We start from the raw sequence: 17,778 nt of genomic DNA, 5'->3' as shown, positions 1-17,778 counted from the left end.
TCTTGCTTACTACACATCAAATGTTCAAAGTACTTACCAGAGATTAGCTCATTTAATTCACACATTACTGCGTGATGAATCTGGTATTATCGTTATTTTACAGAAAGGGAATAAGAGGATCAGAGAGAATGAGTAACTTGCCTGAGGTCAGACTACTGGTAGTCTGGTTCTGTAGGCTCTGTTCCTATTATGCTACATTGCCTTCTGTACCCTGTTGAATATAATAAACTAGATTTGATTACGATATTTTTTGTATACATTTAATTGATAGTTTCATAGCAAATCAAAACCTTGTCAGCATCAAATATACAAGTGAGAAGAATTGCAGTGAACTCATAAGGACAGCAAACTTAACAGCTTCATCCATTTAGAAGCTGGGAAAATGATGTCAAATTTATACTCTGTAATTGTTATAATAAGTAGTTTTTTAGAAGTCTTCGTTTCATTTGGTTTAGTTATGTTTTACATTTCTTCTTAGGCATATGACACCTGAAAAATTTTATGTGGAAGCTTGTGATGATGGAGCAGATGACGTACTTACCATTGACCGTGTGTCCACAGAGGTTACCCTTGCAGGTATTTTACAGCCAGATTTAGAAGTTTAGGGAGAAAGATTTCATACATAAATTACGATAGTTAAAAAACATCACTCAGAGGTGCGTCAGTGTGTGGATCTCTGAGTGCATTCTTACTAAAATTTTTATTCTTGCTACCTCATTTGAATGTAATGGTATACCCATTACTTTACATGAAACGTAATGGTAAAAACTGCAATTACTTTTGCACCAGCCTGTAATTTTTATGCATCAGTTTTATGCTATCTCCTTTTTTGTGAAAAGGAGAAATGATCTTGAAAATTTTAGGTAGTATTTTACTGTCTGTAAGGATTTAAAAACATAATATTTATTTATTTTTTCTCTTAGCTGTATTTTAACAGGATTGGCTTAGATAGCTAAGCTTCTTTCTAGCTGTAAGATTTAAGATATTTGAGAGTGAAAAAGTTGTTTCAGCTTTAAGAGTATGGAATTTTAACAGCTGCTTTTGTTTTTGTTTTGAAAACTTTCATGACTATGAGGAAATTTAATAAATGAAAAATAAAATATCCATCACTGACTAAAACTTGTAGGTGTTCGTAGGCAAATTATGTTTCTGAGTTTTACCTACCTATCCAGTTATACTTTGGTTTTGCTTTTCTGGGATGTGAAAAGCAAACTCTTTTTTTCACTTTTGTGGAACACCCTGACTTCTGAGTAGATAAATACAAAATAATTTTGGTGGCAAATTAATGTACCAAGTGATAACATATTTGGAATTTCATATTTTGTTTGTTGAAAGATTCTAATTCACCTCCAGAGTTCTATATTTATTTTTTTCTTAAAGTATAATCTTTGAATAACCATAGAGTAGGCATTCAGTAAATAGCCTTTGAGTGGGTGAAGCAAAATATGAAAATATATTACGTGAGATAATGGGGTGTAAGAAAAGTATGGCTATAAAATTTCTGTTTTTTTGATTATGTGGTAATTCTGGTAGGTACTATATAAAGTTTGTCTTTGATCAAATGGAATTAGAGCTCTTTTTTAGTTTGATAATTTGACATTTCCTATTTGTCTGTTGCTTGGTGGCTTGGTATCTCTCAAGATCGCTGATTGGTTTTAACCAGTGTTAGTACACTTCTCCTAAAGTTTAAATTATACTAATCTTTATACCGCGTTGATACAACCTAGTGTCTTACAAGAGCTTTAATGTGGGTGTATTTTCCATTATTCTTGATCTTTCAGTAACATTTTATTTGTAGGTAGAGACTGCAGACCCATTTGAATAGACTGAAAAGCTAAAGGTCATGAATAGTTTGAATGTAAAGATGATGATGCCAAACAGTCATCAGTAAGACACATGATAAAATACTTCCACGCAAAGTCAGTGCTGATGAGGGACTGACTTGCTGACAGTTTCTTAGCCAGTTTCTTTTCACCATTGAAAAGACTTTCTTTTCACAAAAGAAAGACCGTGGCATTTCTAACGAGACTATTTTGTCTTCCATGAAAAAACCTAACATACATTCTAGGAGTTATCACAGTTTTATTGCTGTTACACTCCAGTTTACATAACTTATAGCTCTATCAGTAGTGCATTTAAGTTAAGAAATGTTACTTTTCTTAGAACAAATCATGCAAATTGATTTAGTCAAAGTAACTATTGAAATCAAACTAAATTTCTGTTTGTGTTGGTGAGCTTTTTGTATGTGATTTTTCTTTCTTTTGTTTCTTTTAAAGTCAAGAAAGATGTTCCTCCTTCAGCTGTCACAAGACCAATTTTTGGTATACTGGGCACAATCCATCTGGTGGCAGGTAAGAGAAAATAAGTTAAGATGGACACAGAAGGTAATTAAACAAGGTAGTTAAATTGATAATATTAGAGTGAGTATACGATGAAGTAATACTTTGTATCATGCTTTAAGCAGTAAATCTCTTGGTTAAGTATTTGTCATTAATTTTTAAAAGAAATACTCCCCAAATGGTAAAATTTATCAGCATGAGGTTCTGGTATTTAAAAAAAAGTTTTGTATTTCGTTGTGTTTCAGTTAGAGTTGAAATCCTTAACTAGATTGTTTTTGCAAATGGGGTATGTAAAAACTTTTTTTTTTTTTAAGATGGAGTTTTACTCTTGTCGCCCAGGCTGGAGTGCAGTGGCACAATCTCGGCTCGCTGCAACCTCTATCTCCCGGATTCAAGCAATTCCCCTGCCTCAGCCTCTTTAGTAGTTGGGATTACAGATGCCTGCCACCACACCCAGCTGATTTTTTGTATTTTTAGTAGAGACGGTGTTCCAGCATGTTGGTCAGGCTGATCTTGAACTCCTGACCTCAGGTTGATCCACCCGCCTCGACCTCCCAAAGTGCTGGGATTACAGGCGTGAGCCACCATGCCCAGCCTGTAAATAAAATTTTTAATGCATCAGTGGACCAGGGTATTCTACACCTTCAGTCCTGTACTAATAGGACATAGTGTATGTTAGCAAATGTTACTTGGTTCTAAATTGTTAAGAGGGTGATTTTTGTTTAGATTTAATTTCATTGAGCTTGTTTGAAGTTCCTGTTGTTTCAGGCACCATGCTAGATGCTGAGTTATAAAGGATGAAAGTCCATTTTGCCCTGCAGTTCACAGTCTAGTGAGAGAGGCGTGTAAGTAGTAAACTACTGCAGTACAGTGTGACAAGTTCCAGGAGAGACATGTACATGGGAAAACTTTCAGAGAGGGCACTTGTGGGTAGAGTGTTGAACAGACCTGAAGAATTAATTCAGTAGGAAAGGGTTACTGTGTTTTATATATTTGTGGGGTGAGGAGGTGGCAAGGTCAGGATTGGTGTATTGTGCATGATGTTGTGATGACTCCTTGATTCCTGACCACTCATCCTTGTAATATTGCAGCAGCCAGTTAGGTATACTGCCCCAGCACATTTCTCTACCATTTAGAGTGACATGAAGGACATAGGAGTGGTGTGGAAGGGACATTGCCCTGTAGTGTCAGATCTTGTGACCTGATGCTTTGAGCTGCCTGCTAGGAAATGATTAGCAGAGGCCTGTATCCCTTGGGGTTGATGAAAGAGAGAAAAAGAAATATTTTCTGTCTCTACTTTCTGTTTACTAAGACAAATCCTTTGTTTATGAAAAGCTTTTGCTTTTATCTTTTTTGAGAAAAACGTGACCTTTCAGTAAGAATTGTTCTAAATAATATGCTGGCCTTTCTATTCATAAATTGTAAGGTTGCTTTAAAAATGGGTCTTTTATCTGAGTGGCACAATATAGTCTCATTCTACTAGCCTTTAAAGTTAAATAATAAGGACTCCTATTTCTACCTTTATAGTTACTGTTTTTATAATTATGTGTGTTTGGCTTGCTTTTTGCAGGTAATTATCTTATAGTCATTACCAAAAAGACAAAAGTAGGTGAATTTTTCAATCATGTAATCTGGAAAGCAACAGATTTTGATGTCCTTTCTTATAAGAAGACAATGTTGCACTTAACTGATATTCAGGTAAGAACTGGAAATTGTTACTAATTGCAGAGCCCAAAGAAGTAGCATGGGCTGGGTAGAGGAGGGTGAGGGTGTTGTGGAATAGATGCTGTAATTATTTTAATAACCTATAGAGTAAGGTCACTCTACCTACTTTTCTACCTAGGCATAATAAATATTTTTTAAATCATTTGTTGCTCTTGTTTGTTTGTTTGTTTGTTTTTTTAAGATTCTTTTTTTTTTTTTTTTTGAGACGGAGTCTTGCTCTGTAACCTAGGCTGGAGTGCAGGGTGGCGCAATCTCGGCTCACTGCAAGCTCTGCCTCCTGGGTTCACGCCATTCTCCTGCCTCAGCCTCCCGAGTAGCTGGGACTACAGGCGCCCGCCACCACACCCGACTAATTTTTGTGTTTTTAGTAGAGATGGGGTTTCACCTTGTTAGCCAGGATGGTCTTGATCGCCTGACCTCGTGATCCGCCTGCCTCGGCTTCCCAAAGTACTGGGATTACAGGCGTGAGCCACCGCGCCCAGCTGATTCAGTTCTTAAATTGTGAAATGTCATATGGAGAGAAAAGGGAAAACAGAAATGCACATGTACTCAACACCAGATTTAACTTCATATCCTCTTTGTAAAGAAATAAATGACAAATACCTTTGAAGTTCTACTCCTCTTAACTCATTCTCTTCTTTCCCAGAGAGGTTTTCTCTATTTTTACCACATGTGAATGTAAGTGTGTATGTGTGTTTATGAAATGTGTATATAGTCTTTCAGGCAATTTTCCTTTTGCACTATTCCTATATGCACAGATTTCAGTAACCATGGTTTAGTTAACACCAATCCCCAAGCAACATGGCTTAAATTTCAGTTACTACAGTTTATTAACTGAAGAATTAACCCACCAAAGATGAAGGTGCAAAAGACAAAAAGCAACAACTCTGGAAGAGAAATTGAAATTGAACATAAATGGAGCATAGAAGAAGTAGCTGACCGTGGGAATACTGACACTATCACCATTGAAGGGACTGTAGGTATGCAGCCAGAGGTTCTAGTGCAGGCGAACTGACCGACGTTAATGATGGAGTGGCTGTGACGAAAAGGATGACAGTATCTCGGAGGAAGTGACGCCTGCAACAGACTTCCCATTAAAGGAAACCTTGGAGATATTTCCCAACGTTGAAAGTGCAAAGGATAAAATGTCAGAAGTTGGTTTAGACTTAGGAAGGTGTGTGGCAGTTCACCAGGGATAGAAGAGATATTCTGTATCTTAATTTATATGACAAGAAGAAGGCAAGCACTGTTCAAGTCTCTTGATAAGTTTTTGTACAAAGAAATAAAATATTTTTTATTCTCGGTGTTTCTAATGTTTTACAGTGTGCTAAATAAATATTAGTTTTACAATTTATTCATTTCTTTATACTTATAATAATTTGCTATATATATAACTTACAAGTTAATGTCTACAACTTATAACTATATAAGTAAATATAACTTACAATAGAGTTTTTAATGTTTTGACAAAAAAAATTTTTAAAGGTCATGAAACAATCATAGTTTTTACAGTTGACTGTTAAGATAGCTTAAGATTATTAAGATTAAAATCACATGGTAATTTTTACAGTCCCACTTTACAAAGTAAAGACTGCCTGTATTCATGTTTAAACAGGATCTGTTTTTGCTCATGAATGGCATTGCCCTGTTCTGATTCTTTGACTCTTACTTTTTAAAGTCAACATTGTTTAGAGATATATACCTATTGAGAGTGATTGTTTTCTTAATGTAATTTTAGTTATGTGTTTGCTATTTAAAAATTTTACGTTATATTTTTACACACAATTTATAAGAATGTTTGTTTCTAGAAGAAAATGTATTAAAACATATAACTTAGGATAAATATTTTAAAAAATAAAATTATAGCACTGCCTAAGTAAAACTACAAGATATGCTTTTTATACTTTAGAATTTTTTTATTTTATATATATATTGAGAAATATATATCAATATATTCATTCTCTACTAGGCATATTTTTAAAAAATAAAAATGGCTGTATTTATTTAATAGACCAGTCATATTTACTTAGACAGTTTCTTCTTGATTGTTATTCTTTGTTGTCAAGCTATGTAGCTAATTTTGAAAACATGTCTGAGCACAAATAAAAAATTTTGTATGTGTAGATTTGTAACATGTAGATTAACAAGTTAATCATTTAGTAATGGTTAAACGTTACTAAACATTAACAGTTGCTTTTTAAAACAAGGATAAAACCAAATGTCAATCTTGGTATTCATTGGGAAAGCTAGTTAAAATGGTTTTCCAAGAATAAAGATAAATATTGCTTTTACTGGACTTTTTAATCTTTGTTTTAAAGAAAAAGAATTCCATTTTACTTCTCATCCATCCCAAACCAGGGAACGTTTCTTGAGAATGAGGATTATGTTAGTATCTTGTTATTTGTGTTATTGGGCCCCTCATAAATGTATGTGTTTTATTTGTCAAATGAAGATAGCTATGCTAACTTAGCAGGGCTGTTGTGAAGATTAAAGAGAGTCTTAGGAAAATAACTGGCACACAGTAGATCATAACCAAAGGTGATGTTTTGTTAAAACCACTCTTCTGCCCTTTAGAATAAAGTTTGTAAAGGATACAAAGGGGAGAAGTCCTACCTAATCAAGTTCTCTAATAGTATCCTACAGTGTTTACTGAGTATCTTCTGTATGTCAGGAACTGTCCTGCGTCCCAGGGAAATGGCGAGCATCCCCCTTACTGGGTCAGTCCTTGTGCCAGTAGTCTTTAATGAGACTGGACTTAACAGGATTTAATTTGTATTCTTTTCTCATGCTGACAGATTCCTTTTCAATTATGAGCTGTACTGATTTTTCTTTGTTTACAGTTACAAGATAATAAAACCTTCCTAGCGATGCTAAACCATGTCTTGAATGTGGATGGATTTTACTTTTCAACAACATATGATTTGACCCATACTTTGCAGCGGCTATCCAACACTAGTCCAGAATTCCAAGAAATGAGTCTTTTGGAAAGGGTAAGCTTGATCTTCAGTTATTTTTATTTTTAGTATTTTAAAACAGACGTGTCTCTGTTTCATGCATAAAAATTTATATTGATTTTTCTCAGTCCTGGCTATATGTTAGAAACATGTATGAGGCTTTGAAAATATACCCTATTTTAAATATACATCACAATCCCAGCGTGAGAGTCCTTGAATCTGTGTATGGATACAGCCAGAATTGAGAACCACTGGTGTAGATACTCAGAAATCTTTGTATAAACACACAAGTAAGTTATTACAGGAAAATCTTTCAGAATTTGTATTTTGCATAACTATTACAAGGCTACCAAGTGCTAACTCTCACGTGTAAAATCTTCAAACTAGCATTGCATTCATTTGTAATTTCTTAACTCTCAACTCTGTTCGGTAGTGCAGCAGTTACATTAGTAGTGTAATTAGGCTTATAAAATTCATATGCTAATAGTTGATACTTCTGTAGTGATGGTTATTTATAATTTTTATAACTGAAAATGTAACAAAAGTCACTAAGAATTTGGAAAATGTCCTTTTAAAGTTTTTTTTTATTTTGCTTTTTTTTTTTCCTTTGAGACAGAGTCTCGCTCTGTCACCTAGGCTGGAGTGCAGTGGTGCGATCTCAGCTCACTACAACCTCTGCCTCCTGGGTTCAAGTGATTCTTGTGTCTCAGCCTCATAAGTAGCTGGAATTACAGGCGTGTGCTAACACGCTTGGATAATTTTTAGGATTTTTAATAGAGATGAGGTTTCGCCATGTTGCCCAGGCTGGTATCGAACTCCTGGCCACAAGTGATTCACCCACCTCATCCTCCCAAAGTGCTGGGATTACAGGGGTGAGCCACCGTGCCTGCCCAATCTGCTTTTTTTTTTTTTTTTTTTTTTTTTAAATATACAGTGAATGTATCTTTAAAATTAGGTTTCAGATGATCTCAACTTAAAGTTTCTTTTGTTCAGGAACCTGGATAATTGCTGCCTTAATTTTTTTGACACACCTTAGATGTGTTTAATGAGAAGACAGAATTTAAAAGGTCCTTCTATGTTACCTATTAGGTTGGACAATGTGAAGTTGTCAGTAACTGCCCATTTTTAATCAATAAAAATGGTTATTTCTTATAGTTCAACCTAAATTAATATTTTAGTTGACTGGCTTTTTTGGGTAAGATTTTACACTCTAATTTAGTAAAATTGTATGTAGCCTTAGATGGAAGTTTAGATGCAGGCTAAGCATTCAAGAAACTTGGCTTTTAACTACAAAGAGACTTGCTTTTAAAAGCAGTTGCTACATTCTCCATTTGTTTGTGAAACATCTCTACAACATCAGCCATGTACCAGGCACTATACTAGCCCCTGGGGACCCAGAATGAAGCTGTGGACCCTGTCTTGTGGGAGCCTACAGACCGCCAGGGAAGTGGTAGTCAAAGAATGGTTGCTATAATGGAGATATGTACCAAAGTGAAGTGGGATCCTGAAGGAATGAGGATCTTTGCCTGGGGTTATCAGGGACAACTGTATAAAGAAAGGTATCTACAGAGGACAGTAACTTTACACAGAAAGATAACTTTTGAGCTGAGACTTGATGAAGATTTGTTGGTCAGGTGACAGTGGGCCAGGGAGGGTTCCACGCAGAGGTGGTGGCAGAGGCTAAGCTGAAGCAAAAGCCATCTCATCTGTTGGATGAGTTGGGAATATTTTGTCAGCTAATCAGAAAGTCAGCCAAGTGTGGTGGTTCATGCCTGTAATCCCAACACTTTAGACAGCTGAGGCAGAAGGATAGTTTGAATCCAGGAGTTCAGGACCAATCTGGGCAACATAGGGAGACCACATCTCTACAAAAAATTTAAAAATTAAACAGGTGTGGCGGCACACACCTGTAATCCCTGCTACTCAGGAGGCTGAGGTGGGAGGATCGCTTGAGATAGAGGCCGCAGTGAGCTGTCATCACGCCACTGCACTCCAGCCAAGGCAACAGCGAGACTGTCTAAAAAAAAAAAGTTAATGTTTTTTTAACTTGGGAATCATAAAAGTGATAAATGGAACATATATACCCTAAATATTTTAACTTAAAACACAAAGTTTTACATTGGTCAATGTTTTTATGTACAGCCGTAGGATTTTCTTTGTTTTTGGTTCCTTTATTCTGAATTGTCTTCCCTGTGTAAATTACATCCGTAAGGCTTTCTCATTTGGGCCACTTTAAAGACTTTGACACTTACAGAGAAATCTGTGTGCAGAATCCTGTACATTTTTACTATGTTCTTTTATATATTTTTAGTTGCCACTCCCACTCTGAATTCAACAGCAGTTTTTTTTTAGCAACTTGCCTCTTACCAAGTTATATTCCAAATCATTTAACTTTATAGAAACAGCAGTCTGTTTTTAGTCTTATTTTATTGGTTTATAAAATATTTAGTTAAACTATGTAATGAAATAATAAGTATGACCAGCACAGACCACTCGGGAACACACATTTGAATCTCAGGAAGTGTGATTCAGCTGGTTGTGGCCAAGTGCAAAAGCCATTCCCTGTGACTTTTAGAGTTGGGGGTGTGGGTGGTTCATTTGGTATGCTTCATAAATAGAATTGATTAATCTACTGAGTAGAGTCAATTATTTTGTTTGTTTTTTCTTTTTTGAGACAAGAGTCTTGCTGTGTCACCTAGCCTGGAGTGCAGTGGTACAATCTTGGCTCATTGCAGCCTCCACCTCCCAGGTTCAAGTGATTCTTGTGCGTTAACCTCCCCAAGTAACTGGGACTACAGACATGTGCCAACACATCTGACTAATTTTTGTATTTTTAGTAGAGAAAGGGTTTTACCATGTTGGCTAGGCCGGTCTCGAACTCCTAAGTCTCAAGTGATTCACCTGCCTTGGCCTCTCAGAGTGCTGGGATTACAGGCATGAGCCACCACGCCTGTCCCTAAGTAGGGTCCATTAAATATAGATTGTTGAGGGAGCTTCTTCTGTATTTATGAAAGTCAGAGTGGCCAGAGATGAGATCAGAGAGTTAATTAGGGACTGCCAGATCCTAGGACTGATTAGGCCATGCAGAGATTTGGTTCTTTAGATGACAGAGTCGTTGAAGAATTTTGAGCAGATAGGAGACAGGACATGTTAGAGAACTCCTGCTGGCAGTATTGTGGAAAAATGGGTGGGGAGGACTAATGCCTAAACTGGAGGCAAGGGAAGCTGTGTTAGTAGTTAGGCTGGAGTCAAATGTTGGTCATGGATAGTGGAAGTAGAAATGTAAAAAAGATGGATTTTGAAGAAGATTTAGTACTTGAAAATTAAATGTAAGGGAAAGAAATACCCTAAGACTCCTCCCAAGTTTCTGTCTGGCCTGAGACAATGAGACAGGAATGTACACAGGAGGTACAGATTTGAGGGGGAGATGTATTTTGTTTGAGACCTGTCAAAGAAACCTGCTTCTACCATCAGACAGAGACATTGATTGGTGTCGTTTTCTTTCTGTAGAAAGTAAGCTTGGCAGGAGATATTTTATTAAATTTTAAAACTTCTCTCAGGCAGATCAGCGGTTTGTATGGAATGGTCATCTTCTAAGAGAACTTTCTGCACAGCCAGAGGTAATGTACACTAAATAAAATCTGCTTAATTGTTGCAGTCCAAGCTTTAATTCAATGCATGTTATAAAGTGACTTCCTAATCACCAAGAATTTTGAGAAACAATTCTAATTTAACTTTATAACTTACAAACTTGAATCAGGTCTACCCTGGCACATCATTCTAGGTTGAAGAAGCCTAATTATTTTACTCTGATCTTCTATAGAAGCCTTAAGTAAAAATACATTGCTTTGTCTAAGAGAGATGCAATGGGTCTTGGTACATGGATAATGAAGAAATGAGGGGCCAGAGCCAAGTTCCCTGGCCAAGGGGAGAGCTTTGTTTTTGTCTTCCTTTGGGGATGAGACTCCCTTCAGTCACCCAGGAGAGACATGCACAGGCACCATCTTCTTCTGTCCTTTGTCTGCACATACGAGGTGTAAACAGGGAGGCCCAGCTAGGGAAACATGATATATTACTGAATCTAGGTAAATAGATGTGTCTAATTACTTTATTTCTTGTCATTTGCTATGCTTTTTTTGGAAAAGTAGTTTGAGCTGCAAACAATTAGCATGGGATATCTTTTCCCTGGAGGAGTGAAGTTGTTGTAGGCAAAGACTGAAAAGGAGGTAAACATTCTGTAACTTCATGTAGCTTTGTTAGTATTCCAAAATCTGTGAATATTCAAGCTCAAATGATTGTAATGCATACCTAATGTTACATTAGAGAAATTTTTTAAAAATTATATTACCCGTAAGTTTACTACCTTGTTATGTTTGTGTATTACCTCCCCGTGTGTACATATTTTTATATAATACTTATTTATTTTTAAAGTGTATCTGTTCTAAATATGTATTTTCATTTCAGGTTCATCGGTTTGCCCTTCCAGTGTTACATGGCTGTATCCTTACATGATATTACTCTTTAGTTTCTAGATGCCTTTATTTAAATTTTATTATAAGGCAGATTTAGAGATAGTCTCAAATACTCCATAAGGAGAGTATTTCAGAATTAATAGAACTTGCTGTTGATAAGAAAATCAAACTCATTGCCATGTTGGTTTTTTTGTTTAGAATGAACTTTTCAGACTATACGACTCTCTCTCTGTTCAAGAGTTCTGGGGCTGGTTGTTTAAAGAGAAGGAATACGTATACTGTATTTTGCCTTTATTTGATGTTATCTTTTATCAGTAAATTACAGATAAGTAGTTTGGACCTGGCTGTTGAAAACTTTCCTTAGTACATAATTTGAAAAGTTAGACTTAGGCCGGGCATGGTGGCTTGCACCTCCGGTCCCAGTTACTCAGGAGGCTGAGGTGGGAGGATGACTGGAGTCCAGGAGTTTGAGGCTGCAGTGAGCTATGATGGCACCACTGCACTCCAGCCTGGGTGACAGGGTCAAAAAAAGTGTAAGTCAGACACTAGTGTGGGTAACAACTTGGAGAGGAGAATTACCGTTAAAAATTTTATTTGTCATTTGAAATAGTGACAGATAAATGAAAATAGGTAGAGTACAAAGAATATTGCCTAGGGGTAAAATCAGAGTACAGATACAAAATGAGTATTGATTATCTAATGGTAGGTTCATATTAAAAACAAATCTGTATCATAGACATCATAATAAAAATAAAGCAGCCAAGTGCGCTGGCTCTTAAAGGATAGATAAGCACAGTATATGCCGATGAGTGCCTATCCAGTTACGTGCCACATACTGACATTTCAGTCAGCAACAGACCACATATATGGTAGTGGTCCTACAAGATTATAATACCATATTTTTACTGTATCTTTTCTATGTTTAGATATGTTGAGATACACAAATACCATTGTGTTAACAATTGCCTACAGTATTTAGTACAGTAACATGCTATACAGGTTTGTAGCTAAGGAGCGATGGGCTATATATACCATGTAGCCTAGGTGTGCAGTAGGCTGTGCCATCTGGATTTGTGTAAGTACCCTCTATAATGTATAGGATTGTCTGACGATGCATTTCTCAGAATGTACCCCTATTAAGTGATACATGACTGTAATCAGGATTGTGCCCTGCAGAAAATGGTGATGACATATTTCTATCAAGCACATGTAAGAAGCTTATCAGTACAAGTCTGTTATTTATTTATTCACTATGTTAATATAATTTCACTAAACTTACGCTTGTTATACTTAAAACCCAAAAAGTTATGGAGGAAACATGTTCCACAGTTACAGGGGAATAAAAATTAGAAAATTTTGGGATAAAACCTCATTTATTTTTGCTTCCCCAAACCCCTACCCCGAGCTTTCCATGTTCTCCTAAGGACGAAATAAGGATAAATGTGTTTATTCGGCTGGACGCGGTGGCTCATGCCTGTAATCCCAGCTACTTGGGAGGCTGAGGCAGGAGTATCACTTGAACCCAGGAGGCAGAGATTGCAGTGAGCCGAGATCTCACCACTGCACTCCAGCCTGGGCAACAGAGCAAGACTCTGTCTCGCAAAAAAAAAAAAAAAAAAAAAAAAAGTGTTTATTCTTATTTAATGCCTTAAATGATTTGGGCCAACTATGGTGTCTTTTGTTTTTTCAAAATGAGATTGTGAATGGACAAACAATATTCAGTGAGATTATAGAACCTTTTTTTCTAGGCAATTTTAGAAACAGCTTACCCATTTACCTTTAAATTGAAAGCTTTAAATGAGCTTTTCTTTAGTGTGGTTTGTTGACTAGAAGTAAACTCATATGTTTCACACACATACAGAGACATTAATAAGTAAAATGACCCCAAGAGAGGAACATGACTGGAATAGAGAGTGGACAGAGAGAGGTGGGAGCTGTGTTCAGAGAATTAGCTCAGCCCAAATGACTCAGGGCCTTATAAGCCATGGGAAGAACTGTAGCTTTTACTTTAAATGTTGTGGGGCCAGGCATAGTGGCTCATGTCTGTAATCTCAGTGCCTTGGGAGGCTGAAGCAGGAGGATCCTTTGAGGCCAGTAATTCAAGACCAGCCTGGAGAACATAGTGAGACCCTGTCTCTACAAAAAAGTTTTTAAAATTAGGCATGGTGGCATGTGCCTGTAGTCCCACCCGCTCAGGAGGTTGATTCAGGAGGATCGCTTGACCCCATTTTGAAGCTGCAGTGATCTATGATCATACCACTGTACTCTAGCCTGGGTGACAGAGGAAGACCTCTACTCAAAAGATTTTTGAGAAGGGGAAAATTGGTGAAGGTGCATGCTAGAGTGATGTCCAAGAATGTGTGAGGTGGGTGGGGTCAGCGCACAGGTAGAGGGCCTGGTGTGGACTGCTCACCTCCCACTGTAGAAGGGAAGCAGATTGGGTGTGGATGCTGGTGGGTGTGTAAACGTGATCGGGGCCTGTGGAGGGCTTTTATTTTTACAGCGCCATATAAAGTGACATAATGGGCTGTGAGTGGGATGAGGGAGAAATGTTGCAAGTTGAGGGGAGTATGTGAAATGGCCATCCTGGAGAGAAGGCGTGGATGTTCCCAAGAGTAACTCACTGATGAAAGGCTGGAAGTAAATATACTCACATTTTAAAAGTTAATGCTGATGGGATTCAGTTTTTATTTTACTCTTGTTCCTTTCATGCTTTCTGAATTCTCTAAAGTGTATATGTTTTTGTCTTACAATCAGAGGAACATGATTCATAAAGCAGTCAGTCATATTCTCTGCTAGATTTTAAGAGCAGGCTTATCTGCCCTGCTCGTCTTTGTGCCCTGGCTCAAAATAGATAATTTGGGTGAGTAAGGGAGCAGATACTACCTTGGAGTCTTCTCTAGTGCTATGGGCTTCAAAGGAAAGTGAATTGGGAGCTCAAGAGGAGCCCTTATCAAGTCTAATGATATCAGGTAATAGAGATGAGTCGTTAGCAACTCAACTCATTGCTGATGTCATTAGGTACTATTTTGAAAATCATTTGGTGTTCTTTTGTGAATTTGCCGGCACTTCTCCAGTGCCTACCCAATACATTCATACCAGGAGGTCTTTCCAGAATGTTCACAGTACCATGTTAGAGCAATACCATGAACATCACAAGGGCTTGAAGTTTATAAATAGTGTAGTTTCATTTTTACAAAAAAGCAAGCTGTGTGTTTCTAAGTCGTGGTTGCATGTGATGAAACTAAAAAGATAGGAGAATGGTCTCCATAAACCTGAGAATAGTTACTTCTAGGTGAGAACACAATTGGATAGAATAGGGAAGGAGCAGATAAATAGATTCACGGTTTTGGTACTGTTTTGAAGTTGGATGGTAGGTTCACAAATATTTTGTTACGCTGTTATGCTTTATAATGGATGCATCAAATTATATTAAGAAAAAGTATTACATGTAGAAAATACCATAACCAAACCTCAACAAATGTGGAAGGAGAAAAAGTAAGGCCATTGAAACAATAAAACCTTTCTGTCATACCCCCCTGCTCCGCTAGCCACAGTGTGGCAGACATTAAAAAGCAGACAATAAATTAGCCAGACATGGTGGCACGTGCCTGTAGTCCCAGCTACCTGGGAGGCCAAGGTGGGAGGATGGTTTGGGCCCAGGAGTTTGAGGCTGCAGTGAGCCTTGATGGTGCCACTGCACTCCAGCCTGGGTAGCACAGCAAGAGCCTCTCTCTCAAGTAAATAAATGCATAAATAATTTTTTTTTTATAAAAAGCAGACAATATCAAATGTTGGTAAAGGTGAGAAGCCAAAGTAATTCTTGAAACAATATGGAATTTCCTAATAAGATCAGATGAGGAATATACTCTGTAACCCAGCAGTACTGCTCCTTAGAGCCACTTCTGCTTGTTCTGTACAGAGATGTTTATTGCAACACTGTTTATAATAGTAAAACTGGAAACACCTGGCATGTCCATGGACAGTAGAATGGATAAGTAACTGTAATCTAGTCATGTAGTAGAATATTATACAGCCATAGCAGCAGCAAATGAACCTCCTGACTATAATGAGCAAATAAGGAGAACTGAAAGAATACATACAGGTTAATTCCTGTTACGTTTAAAAAAAAAAAAAAAAAAGCCAAAAGCTGTGCAGACTAAACAGGAAGTTGTTTAGTGGCAAAACTAGAAAGACAAGGGAATGATGAGCTGAGTGGATGGTAGTTACTTCTTAGAGAGCAGTAAGGGAGCCACACAGAAAGGTGCTTCAGAGATGCTAGTGGGTAAAAAGGGGTGTGTGTATGTGTAATTTTTAAAATTATGATCAAATATATTTAATAAACAATTTGCCTTTTTGATCATTTTTAGATGTGTAATTCAGTGAGTGGCATTAATTTCATTCACAGTGTTGTGCAACCAGCATCCTGTTTCCATCACTCCAGTAAGAAATTCTTACCCATTTAATATCAACTCCCCATACTAAATGGGTATTTAACTATGGTAAATAGTTGCATACATTATATTTTACTGTTTATTATATTTCATAATAAAAACATTTAATGTAAGAGGTATGCCAATTCCAAAAGCTTTTGCAACCCTTTACTCTGGGAATGAAGTGGAGAGATCAGCCTTTAGAATTTCTAGGTATATGATTGTTTATATTACTGAATGATGTAGGAAGTGTCCTATAGCATATACTCTTATTAGTAGTTAAGGGAAATAACTTTATATAAAGAAGGGGTGGATACAGTCTTTCATATTGAGATTCACCTTTTCTATTTTGAGGATAAGGTAGAGTCAGAATTTCCATTTCTAGGTAACTTTTGTTTAATTCACTTTAATCTGTGAATCTTCATATGCTTACCAGCTGTTTTGGCTAATTTACAATTATGTGTCATCCATTTCATTTTTTTTTTTTTTTTTTCCTTAACTGCAGAAGCCTAGCCTTCCCTCCCTCACTTTTTTGTTTCTTATTTGAAAGTTAATCTATTTTAAATTTATGTTTTCCATTCAGAGTAGATTTTTCAGTGATGTGGTTTATACTTAATTCTTTAGAAAGTGATTGAGGATATCAGGAAAAGGGAAGCATATCATTTAAATAAAAACACCATAGTGAACTTCTTAAATATATTGCGTTCATGTCACAGGGTTATTAACTTGACAGAGCTTCACAGTTGATTGTAGTACTGAGGGCTTGTGAATATTCAGGAAGATTTGTATACTCTGTCATTTTTTCTCTTAAAGACCATTATTAGGGTAGATGCATTCAAACAATCTGGAAACAATGCTTATGATTTCTATTATATGTTGTATTTTTCTTAATGTAGTTAAGTTATTACCATGCATTCATGTTCTATTAATGGAAAATACTTTGATTGGATTCTCATCTCGAGGAGGAGCTGTTTCAGAGCTGGTGTGCGCTATTATGTAAGAGGTGAGATTAATTTTGTCAGCATGGATCATATCTGTAATTAATATTTTGTCTTATGGTGACACGAATGTAACCTTTTATATTTTATTTGTTTTCATTATCATTTGATAGCCTTGCTAAGTATTTATCTCCTACTTCATTGTAATAATTAGGTAGGTCTTCCATGCTTCAGCTACTGTTATTACATTGCAAATGTTAGTGTTATACTTGTAGGCTGCTGCTTACTGCTTGAAGAGGAACTGATCATGTTGTTTGCTGGATGTCTGAAAGCACAGCTGAACTCAGTGTAGTTTTCAGTAACCTAACTTGGAAAGTATTTTCTTGTATTGCTTTTAGGTTTTTTTGCATGCATGAAGCTAGTCATTTGCTTTATGCCTTCAACTTTGTGAACATTTACATTTTGAGCATTTATTTTCCAGACTTTGTACTAGCAACATGCTTATTTCGCTGAACTAAACTTTAAAAATCTGTATTAAAGCTTACTGTCATTATGAAAAGGAGTTTCTCCAATCTTTCTATTTTTTTTTAACCAGAATATATCATCATATTTTATGGCTGTAAGCCATTAAATAAATTGTAGCTTGGGGCCAGAAAGTTGTAGAGATTATTTGCTTAATATCTCTCGTAGCAGAGGAAGAATAACATTGAGTGTGTGACCTGGCCAAGATCACAAACCAAATTAGAGATAGCAACTCTCTTGTAACTAGATTTTATTGGATGGAAACATAGTTTTTGATTAAATTTTTTGAACAGGTAGTGCATTTACATATTTCAAATATCAAAAAGTATTTTTTTAATGCGATGAAAAATATCTCCCATTTCTGACATCATCTGCTCGGTTCTTACCCCCTTACC

The 17,778-nt window shown here is 36.5% G+C and overlaps 1 protein-coding gene across 1 annotated transcript in view; it reads left to right on the top strand.

Moving 5' to 3' along the window:
• SACM1L (SAC1 like phosphatidylinositide phosphatase) overlaps positions 1–17,778 on the top strand; it is a 55,551-nt gene that overhangs the window by 12,723 nt on the left and 25,050 nt on the right. Inside the window, exons 2-8 of the mRNA XM_031663412.1 lie at positions 479–576; positions 2,277–2,351; positions 3,910–4,037; positions 6,905–7,054; positions 10,579–10,638; positions 11,483–11,516; positions 16,825–16,926. Coding sequence (XP_031519272.1) covers positions 479–576; positions 2,277–2,351; positions 3,910–4,037; positions 6,905–7,054; positions 10,579–10,638; positions 11,483–11,516; positions 16,825–16,926 — 647 coding nt within the window. The remainder of the gene's footprint in view (positions 1–478; positions 577–2,276; positions 2,352–3,909; positions 4,038–6,904; positions 7,055–10,578; positions 10,639–11,482; positions 11,517–16,824; positions 16,927–17,778) is intronic.

Source organism: Papio anubis, chromosome 2 (genome assembly GCF_008728515.1).
Source record: "Papio anubis isolate 15944 chromosome 2, Panubis1.0, whole genome shotgun sequence".
In the NCBI taxonomy this organism is placed as follows: domain Eukaryota; kingdom Metazoa; phylum Chordata; class Mammalia; order Primates; family Cercopithecidae; genus Papio; species Papio anubis.
The sequence above is the reverse complement of the archived record's forward strand: the minus strand, read 5'-3'. Positions and strand labels throughout refer to the sequence as shown.